Source organism: Bison bison, unplaced genomic scaffold (assembly GCF_000754665.1).
Source record: "Bison bison bison isolate TAMUID 2011002044 unplaced genomic scaffold, Bison_UMD1.0 scf7180017864063, whole genome shotgun sequence".
In the NCBI taxonomy this organism is placed as follows: Eukaryota; Metazoa; Chordata; class Mammalia; order Artiodactyla; family Bovidae; genus Bison; species Bison bison.
In genome coordinates, this window is record NW_011494635.1 from 3762457 (window position 1) to 3773041 (window position 10585).

The window sequence follows — 10585 nt, forward strand, 5'->3', positions numbered from 1 at the left end:
TAGCTGCTCCTTTCCATTACTGAACAGGTAGCAGCAGAGTGGAGGTTCCACACTCTGTGTAAACATTCAGAAGTTGAATGACTCACAGGTGTTTGTTTCTAGTTGGGGGGACTGTGAATGAAGGAAGGCTGTTATCAATATTCCTGTACAGATTTTTCTGTGAACATAAATTTTCATCTTTCTGGGATAAAAGCCCAAGAGTGCAATTGTTGGATCCCATGTAAGTTGTATGTTTGGTCTTACAAGATGTGCCAAACTGCTTGCTGGAGTGGCTGAATTATCATACATTTCCAATTGCAATGCCCAAGGGACCCAGTTTTAATGCATCCTTGTCAGCACTTGATACTGTAATTATCTTTTAATTGTTCTGATAGGTGTGTCATAATATCTCACTGTGGTTTTAACTGGCATTTTCCTATGGTTAAGAATGCTGAAATTTTTTTTCATGAGCTTTTTTGCCATCTATATATCCTCTCTTGAAAATCTCTTTCCTCCATCGAGTTTCTTTTGCACCTTTGTCAGAAATCAGTTGGATATATGGAGTGGGTCTATTTCTGGGTTCTCTACCATGTTCCAATCCAAGTCAATCGATCAGCTAATGCCTGCCTTTAATACCTTAGATATAAACTAGACCTTCATACTGGGTAGAGTGACTTTGCTCACTTTAATATTTTTTTCAAAATTGTCTTAGTTATTCTCAGGGACTGTGATATTGCATACAGATTTTAAAATAAGCTTGTCTGAGCCTATAAAAAACCTACTAGAACTAGAATATCCAAAACAATCTTTGAAAAAGATGGGGAAAATTGGAGGACTAACACTTCCCAGTTTTGAAACTTACTACAAATCTACAGAATTAAGACAAGATGGTCCTGATAGAAGTGTAGCAATTTAGATCATTTGTCTAGAACTGAGCTCGTTTATTCACCCAGTCATCCATCCATCCACCCATCCATCCAATGACCATAGTTGTGTATCTACTGCAGCCGTGAGCTCTGCTGGGCTGCTCCCTGGGTGTGGATGAGTAGGGACACAGCATGATACGGCACTGCAGGTAGAGGGCACACAGGTGGGGAGCAAAGACAGAGCTTTTCAAGCTCAGGTGATCTGCCCCCTAGGATATCTGGCAATACCTGGAGGGATATTGTCTGTCATGACTCAAGAGATGCGATTAGCTAGTGTGGCAGCCTTATCCTACAATGAGCATGACAGCCCATGACAAAGAATGATCTGGCCTCCCTTGTCCATAGTGCCGAGGCTGAGACCCCTGCCTGAGTGACAGATGAACAGCTAGTCAGACAAGAAGAGGCTGAGAGGATGTGGGAAGCAGTGTGCCCAGAGAATGTTTCCACACGCAGGGGCCTTGGGGAGCTGAGACGGAGAGGTGAGGCCCCTGAAGGCCAAGATTCTCAACTGTCTTTTTTGTTTGTTTTTTTTTTAATTTTCAGTGGAGTATGCTACTGCTGCTGCTAAGTCGCTTCAGTTGTGTCCGACACTGTGCGACCCCATAGACAGCAGCCCACCAGGCTCCCCCAGTCCCTGGGATTCTCCAGGCAAAAACACTGGAGTGGGTTGCCATTTCCTTCTCCAATGCATGAAAGTGAAATGTGAAAGTGAAGTCGCTCAATCCTGTCTGACTCTTAGCAACCCCATGGACCGCAGCCTGCCAGGCTCCTCCATCCATGGGATTTTCTAGGCAAGAGTACTGGAATGGGGTGCCATTGTCTTCTCTGTCAGTGGAGTATAGTTGGTTTAAAATACTGTGTAAGTTTCAGGAGTATGGCAAAGTCAGTTATACATATACATATATTCACTCCTTTTTTCTCTCTTAGAATTCTAAGGAAAAATATCAATAACCTCAGATATGCACATGACACCACCCTTATGGCAGAAAGTGAAGAGGAACTAAAGACCCTCTTAATGAAAGTGAAAGGAGAGTGAAAAAGCTGGCTTAAAACTCAGCATTCAAAACATGAAGATCATGGCATCCGGTCCCATCACTTCATGGCAAATAGATGGGGAAACAGTGGTAACAGTGACGGACTTCATTTTCTTGGGCTCCAAAATCATTGCAGATGGTGACTGCAGTCATGAAATTAAAAGACACTTGTTCCTTGGAATAAAAGCTATGACAAACCTCAAAGAAGGTGAAGTCTCTCAGTTGTGTCTGACTCTTTGCAACACCATGGACTGTAGCCTGCCATGCTCCTCTGTCCATGGGATTTTCCAGGCAAGAATATTGGAGTGGGTTGCCATTTCCTTCTCCAGTGGTTCTTTCCAACCCAGGGATCGAACCCAGGTCTCCCACATTGCAGGCAGACTCCTTACCATCTGAGCCACCAGGGAAGTCATGACAAACCTAGACAGCACATTAAAAAGCAGAGGCATTACTTTGCCAACAAAGGTCCATCTAGTGAAAGCTATGATTTTGCCAGTAGTCATGTATGGATGTGAGAAGTGGACCATAAAGAAAGCTGAGCGCTGAAGAATTGATGCTTTTGAACATTGATGTTCAATGAGAGTCCCTTGGACTGCAAGGAGATCCAACCAGTCCATTCTAAAGGAAATCAGTCCTGAATATTCATTGGAAGGACTGATGCTGAAGCTGAAGCTCCAACAATTTGGATACCTGATGTGAAGAACTGACTCATTGGAAAAGACCCTGATGCTGGGAAAGATTGAAGGCAGGAGGAGAAGGGGACACCAGAGGATAAGATGGTTGGACGGCATCACCGACTCGATGGATATGAGTCTGAGCAAGCTCTGGGAGTTAGTGATGGACAGGGAAGCCTGGTGTGCTACAGTCCTTGGGGTCAAAAAAAGTTGGACATGACTGAGCCACTGAACTGACTGACTCTTTCTTAGATTCTTTTCCCATGTAGGTCACAGCAGAGTACTGAGTAGAGTTCCCTGTGCTATAAGTAGGGCCTTATTAGTTATCTATTGTGTATGTGTCCATTCCAATTTCTCAACTGTCTTGAAGGCAAATGGGAGGTGAGAACAATTTTAAGTAGGAGAGGGGTATGATGAGACTACTTTTCCAAAACAAGAGCTGCTTGACAGTGAGTGGTTGGGGCAGGAGGTGGAGGGACCAGAGACAGGGCTCCTGTGGGGGCAGGGCCTACACTGCAAGCCAGGGAGCCCGGCACACATGTTTACTGTCTGATCTCCACATTGTTCTACGTACAAACTGTCTCTTTGGAGATATTTTATTAATTCCTTTTCATTATCATATTTTTCAGAAAATAGAACAGATAAAATGACAAAGACCTTAGTTGAGAAACCATGTCTGGTGTTATTTGTCAGGTTGAGGCTGGACTCTTCCTGACATGAGAAACGTTTCTAGAATCACAGTGTAGCCAGAGATCAAGACCCAGAACCCAGGAATAGCTGGTAGCCGGTTCCAACCCTCCCTTGGTCAACAGAATTCTATAGGAGCCCAGTTTCTGCCCTCGGCTCTGACTAACCAAAGAAAATATCTAATTGAACCCAAAGCAAAATCAATTTTCCCTTTTAATTTTAATTGAAACTTTCAGCTGGCACGAGCATTGAAAAATGAACTTCATTCCCTGTTTGTAATATTAAAGAGAAAATTAACGTAATTAAAAAGTAATCACTGCACATTGTTCTCAAATTTCCCTCCTGAATTATTAACACGAGCAATCCTGCCCCTTGGTGGCCATGTTAGAGCATTGGTATTTCCAGTTTCTGCCTCTCCTTTGCAGCCCTTCTTCCTTAGAATACTTACCCAGATTGACCTTTGTGTATCTATAGCAGGGGCTATAATTCGTGTGGTTGCTGCCAACCCTGGGATTAAATGAGACTCTCTCCTGCCTCAACAAAGAGTCAGCTCATTTCTACTTATAAGAATTAATGAGCAAAGGTAATGTCTTCATCACAGGATTGAGTCTGAACCCTGCATGGAAGATACATTTTTATCCAAGCTAATACTCTCTGCCCAGATGATTTTTCATGCTGTTGTAAAATTGAGCAAGGTTTCATAAAGGAACATGGATCCAGCTTGTAAATGAGGTTGCTAGGGAGTGAAATTATAAATGATAGAAAAAGTTAATCTTTCTCAGGTTAAAAAAAATAATAAATCTCTGTAATTAAGGTGTTTCAATTTTTCCTTCCCAAGTTCAAATTGGATTTTGTATATAGAAAGATCTCACTTGGGCATACATAAAAACGTATCAGAACTGGCTTGTGAGAATTATTTAAGGAGATGTTAAGAGTCACAGCAGATGTATATACAGGCAGAAATGCACAGCAAGTTTCTCTTGGGAAATTCCAGAGAATGTGTCTTGTCTTTCAGAGCGTACATCTTACTTTATTTGACTTGCAACAAAGAGAACCCTCCTTTACCAAGAGGAAGCCATTCCAGGTGGGGTGGCATCTTTGTCTCTCCAGCAACAAACCATATGAAGCAAAATAGAAGAATTCTGTTTCATGACTTGAGTTGGTATTATTGAGTCCTAGAGCCCATTTATAGCTGATAAATGTGGTCAAGAAAAAAAAGTCTTTTTGAAGAGATGAGAATCAGTGGAATCATCACTGACCTCCTGGGTCTGGAAAGACCAGGAATATTGCTGTTATCCCATGAGAGTAGTGACCATCTGCTTCCTGAGCAAGAATCAGAGGAAAGCCCCTTCATCTTGGCATTGGAGATTTGTTTACGATTCTGCAGTAAACAGAATCGTAAACAAATCCGGGTCAGCTGGCCAGTTCTCCTGATCCTGCCACTGATCAAGCCGACAGACCTGCTGAGGAGATACTGGGATGCTGAGATGCTGGGATGACCTCTGCCATTTTCTGGTAGTGTCAAGGTCATGTCCATGTGGTCTCTCCAGTTAGGTAGCCAAGCATCTTATGTGATAGCTCAGGGCTTCCCGAAATACAAGCCATCTTCTGGAAGCTTAAGCCTAGAACTGGTACCACATGACTACCTCTGATTTTATTGCTTATAAGGCTTCACAGGGCCAGCCCTGATCCACACGTGAGGGTGTGTGCTTCAGGGCATGGTTCTACGGGAGATACCCATCCAGTCTACAACTGCGGCCCTTCCAGGGGATGGGAGGTCTCTCCTCATTTCCCAACAGAGGGTAGCTTGTCAATCTCTCCAGAAAGGAGCCACAGGTGTACCCTGGGGCCCTTCTGACCAAGGAACACCAAGGCTATCCCAGAGGGAGAACCATCTGCCAGCTTGTTTCTCACGCATCCCAGAGGACAGAGAGTGGTGTACTTTCCCTTGCGGTGGGGCTTATCCCTGCTCCAGAGGCTGCAAAAGCCCTGGTGGGTCTGGGTGACGAGGGGGAACTCTAGAATGAGTGGAAAAAATATTTCAACTCACTCAGGACATTCAAGGCTGTGAGAGAGGAGGCCCAAAGTGAATAACAAAACGTTCGGCTGCTGTTGAACTAGAGGAAGAACGACAAGAAAATTTAATAGGAAACAGTAATGAGAAGCTTTAGGAGATGTAGTCAGGGCACCAAATTACTTTCAGGAACTAAAAGTAGGCGAAACAATTGAGTTTTCAATTAAAACGTGTAACAGATGAAGTGAGAGAGAGAGGGAGACGATTACAGCAGACAATTGAATTACAGAGCTGGAGAACAAGCAGAGGAGATAGTCTGTAGCACAGGGAACACTCACACACACACACTCAGAGGTATGGAAGCCTCAGGGGAAAAGAGCAAAGGCCTGGAGGCCAAATTCCACATACTCAGTATATGAACGATAGTCTACAAGAAACTAACAACCAACCAACCAAAAGCAATGGGTGTAAGGAGAGTAATACCAAAAGACTCAGAGTAAGCCATGAGCATGTCTACAAAGCAGAAACAGACTCCAGACCCAGAAAACAAACTTGTGGTTGCCAAGGGGGAGAGGGAGGGGAAGGATGGAGCAGGAGCTTGGGATTAGCAAACTAATATATAACATGTAGGATGGATAAGCAAGTCCTCATATATGCTTTAGTATACAATAGTTGTTCTGTTTCTGACTTACTTCACTCTGTATGACAGACTGTGGGTTTAGCTTGGTGCTCTGTGATGACGGAGGGGTGGATTAGGGGACGGGGAGGCACAAGAGTGGGGGGTATGTACATATGTAGTTGATTCACCTTGTTGTACAGCAGAAACCAACACAACATTACAAAGCAATTATACTCCGATCCAAAAATATTATAAATTTAAAAGCAAAACAACCACAAAAAAAAAAAAAAAAACCAAAACCACAAGGTCCTACTGTATGACCCAGGGATCCATATTCAATATCCTGGGATAAACCATAATGGAAAAGAATATGAAAAAGAATATATATATGTATGACTGAATCACTTTGCTGTACAACAGAATTAACACATTGTAAACTAGCAATAGTTGAATAAAATTTTAAAAAGTAGAGTGAGCTGTGAGATGTTTAAAAGCATTCTGCTAGCCCACGGGTGGTCACTGTGGAGCTGGTGTCTTTCATACACATGGAGGAGTCCTCTCTGTGTGGGTATTTCTGGGCTGATGGCCACTGGTCAGTTCCCAACAGGCAACATGCTGGGGCTCAGGGCTTCCCTGGTAGCTCAGCTGGTAAAGAATCTGCCTGCAATGCAGCAGACTCTGGTTTGATTTCTGGATTGGGAAGATCCCCTGGAGAATGGATAGGCTACCCACTCCAGTATTCTTGGACTTCCCTGGTGGCTCAGATGGTAAAGAATAAGTCTGCAATGTGGGAGACTTGTGTTCGATCCCTGGGTTAGGAAGATCCCCTTGAGGAGATCATGGCAACCCACTCCAGTATTCTTGCCTGGAGAATCCCTATGGACAGAGGAGCCTGGCGGGCTACAGTCCATGGTGTCGCAAAGAGTCGGACAGGACTGAACGACTAAGCATAACAACAACAGGGCACTGACTGGTAGAGCTGGCGTTCCTGGGACACCCTTCCACCCGCCCTCGTGTTCCTGGGACACCCTTCCACCCGCCCTTCCCACACTGAACACTGACCACACCGAACATGCTCCCTACCCACACGCAAGGAATTTCAACTCTTACTTCAAGAGTACTGAGGTCTTTATGACATCAAAATAGTTTTTTGCTGAACTAGAATGATCCAGAATCTTTATTAGGTCCTTAGGATAGATTGAACTAATGACCACAAGTCCATGGCTACATGTATCCTCACTGTTGAATCATGACATTAAACAGTCTCCCATCCAGAGATGGAGTCTGTCTCTCTAATAGCTGATATCTGAGTTGGCTGTGTGAATTGCTTCGGCCAATGAGATCTTAACAAATGTGATGTTCACCAAGACTTGAAAAGTACCTGGGCATCACTGCTCTGGCCCCCCAGGGTTCATGGATACCAAGCCCAGACCAACCTCTTGAACAGTGGAAGACACAAGCCAGCCCCCCAGCCCACAGCCAGGCAGCTTACAAACATGTTGGAGGCCATCCCAGACTACTGAGCAACCTTGAAATCCTCCTGCCGAGATGAACAGAATGACCCAGGTAAGTTCAGACAAAATTGCAGACCTACAGAGTCATATGTTAGGTAAATTCCTGTTTTTAAGTGACCAAGCTTTGTGCTGCTAGTCATGCAGCAGTGGACAATGGATACATGGTGGCCTGTAGTTATACACAGCAGATGTCACCCCGGCAGACCCCACCCTCGGCATCTATACTGGACACAGAGGAGCGGTGCCCACACAGCCCTGGTCTTTACGCAGGAGAGATGACAAGTCATACTGGAAGGAGAGTACCGGCGAACACAAGCCATTGACGGGGCCCCGCTGGACAGCCTAGTTGGCCGAAGACTGTTCTAGAAGTGGTGTCGGAGGATAGACAGCCTGACAGGCTAACAGCATCTGGGCTTTTCCACCTTGCAGAGCACCTACGAACCTGCCTTAGAATTATCTCTGTGGAGGTGGCCTAAAATCCTCTCCTGCAATGGGTGGGGACTGCGTGGGAGCCCCGCCCATAGGGCGGGGGCAGCAGTCAGGGGGCTCAGCTCGGATGCTGCAGGGCTGGGTTCTTCTGGGCAAGGGTACCAGCAGAGCAGACATGTGATCGGAGCCCTGCTTCCTCAATCGGGTGGGAAACTAGAGCATCCAGGTTCTCTCCACTAAAGCAGGAAGTGTTCATCCCCTCATCTGTCATGACAACGCATCTCTTGGCTGAGATGGGGTCCTCAGGCTCAGCCATGGTCTGAGCTGCTGCTCCAATGCCAACACGCAGGAGCGAGTGCAGTGCCTCACCTTAGCACCTTTCTCAGGTGGGATCGCCTGCTGTGGAGTAACTACAAGCTGCAGATCCCATCCCAGGGCTGCTGAAGGGCCATGCTGGGGAGCACCGGGCTGTGGGCTAGAGGCAAGACCTGCAAACTCTCACCACAGTACTGACAGCCCACCCCCAGCTATGAGCCTCACTTCTTGTCAAGATCAACAGAGATTGTTCCAAATTGCTTCCTTTAGTTCAAAATAGTTTGGAGAAGGCATCCATTTTCAAATTGTGAGCTGTTTGAAGTAGATAAACCATGTTCCCCTCCAGCCAAAAAGTTCTAGAGTTTCTATCTTTTTAAAACCTATACATGCACAGAATTTAAAATAAATCTAGCAATGAATGTCGTCTTCATTACCATTGCCTTTGGGTCCCATCAAACAAAATTTCCTTGAACGATATTTTATTAAGGTCACCATTGATTCCTCAGTCACTTCTCTGGGCAGAGGAGAAACGAATTCAGTCTCTTCTCACTGGGGGAATGGAAAGCCAGGCTTTCCAGGTTTGATATGGGGTTTCTTCTCTGAACCTTCTTCCTTGGGCTTTGCTGTGGGCTAGAGAGAAAAATGTGCTAAGTTCCCAGCAGGCTGCAAACTCTGAGGGTCAAGGGGAAGTGAAACAAAGAGATCTTCTCATGCTTTCTATGTGCTCCATTTTGGAAATTCCTTTAAATATACAAGGATGCTGGCTGATGAGACAGGAAAGACCCCAAGGATCCCTTGTTTACTAAAGGCCCCTTAGCTGTTATCAGAAACGTTCCAAAATCCTCCCCTTCCCAGGTATCATGCTTCCTGCTTCTCCCACAGAGGCACCACCAGCCATGGCTACTTGCCTTGCCCAGGCACATCACTGAGTATCATGATGATGCTCAAATGCAGGGCAGGGGGGTCTTCCCTGGTGGTCCAGGGATTAAGATTTTACCTTCCAATGCAAGGGGTGCCAGTTCAATTTCTGGTCAGGGAGCTCAGATCCCACATGCATTGTGGTCAAAAAGCCAAGCTGCAAAACAGAAGCAATATTGTGAAAAATTCAATAAAGACTTTCTAAAAAATGGTCCACACGCACACACACCACAAAAATATCTTTAAAAAATTGCAGACCGGCTGTCCTATTAATACCTTTAGAGTATGAGATCTCAGAATGCCATTTCATGACGGGCTCATATATTTCCTGTGGGTTATTGCTTTTTAACCTAGATCATCTTGGAGACAAATAGGTTTCATTTATATTCTAAACTCATGCAAAGGGCGGCCAAGCTTGCTATTTCAGGAGTCTGATTTATTTTAAAGAAATTAGCATAACCACTAAAATCAAATCCATTCCCTGCCCCAGTGGGGCAGCTGAAGCGGCCCATTTACATGGCGAGAGTCCAGGAAAGCACCTCATTTTCCTGGTGTCTGGTGTCTGTTATTTTGGGTGGCCTTTTGTTATGTGCATGAAACTGTCCCTCCAGCTAGCTGGTTCTCTCCCTTCACTCCTGAACTAGCAGTCATTGTTTCTTATTTTACACGACATCTCCTTCTGATTTAGACGGCAATTCCTTTTTTTTTTTTTTTTAATTGTAGTAAAATATCATTGTACAATGATCATTGTAACAACTTTTAAGTGTACAGTACAGAGGCATTGTCCATTCACAATGCAGTGTAACCACCCATATCCATTTCAAGAATGTTTTTATCTTCCCAAACTGTGCTCTGAATCCATGAAGCAGTAACTCCTTTATTCCCTCAGAAGTGGCACTACCCTAGGCTCTACTGCCTTCTTATTTTTCCACTCCGACACTGAGCAGAGCACGAGTGACCAAAGGGTGAAACTTTGTAGTTGTTCTCAAAAGTCCACCCAGGTACCTGGATGCCCACTCGCTGTCCTCAAACTCTCCCACGAGTCCTTCTCTGCACACCTGTGGCTCCTCAGAGAGCTTGCTCCCCGAGCTGCCCGGATGGTCAGGAGCCCTTCTGAGCTGGAGCACATCCTGGAGCATCCTCACACCCTGGAGCATCCTTCAGCCAAGAGGGACAGTAGGATGCTGGATGCTGGTGCAGAGTAAAACCCTTCCCTTCAGCCTTTCAGGCAGGTCTGGGACACATGCCACATTATCCCTGCGACCTCTAGGATCTTACATGAGCTGCCCATGATGGTGACCTTCTGTCAGTTTCCCACACATGATGAGGATCCCCCAGGTAGCAGACACTGAGAGCAAGGTAGCACTTCCTGCAGTTTCTTGGGGGCGATGGCTGTGAAGAGCAATGAGGGGAAGAAGCAGGTTGGGCAGAGAAAGGACTCTGCCGTGCAGACCCCACACCTCTGACGGGAAAGGG

General features: G+C 45.4%; 1 protein-coding gene across 1 annotated transcript in view; it reads right to left on the minus strand.

The window, feature by feature from the left end:
- Positions 1–10248, minus strand: part of LOC104986149 (cystatin-C) — a 57293-nt gene extending 47045 nt beyond the window's left edge. Inside the window, exon 1 of the mRNA XM_010836606.1 lies at positions 10115–10248. Coding sequence (XP_010834908.1) covers positions 10115–10248 — 134 coding nt within the window. The remainder of the gene's footprint in view (positions 1–10114) is intronic.
- Between the last annotated feature and the right edge of the window lie 337 nt (positions 10249–10585).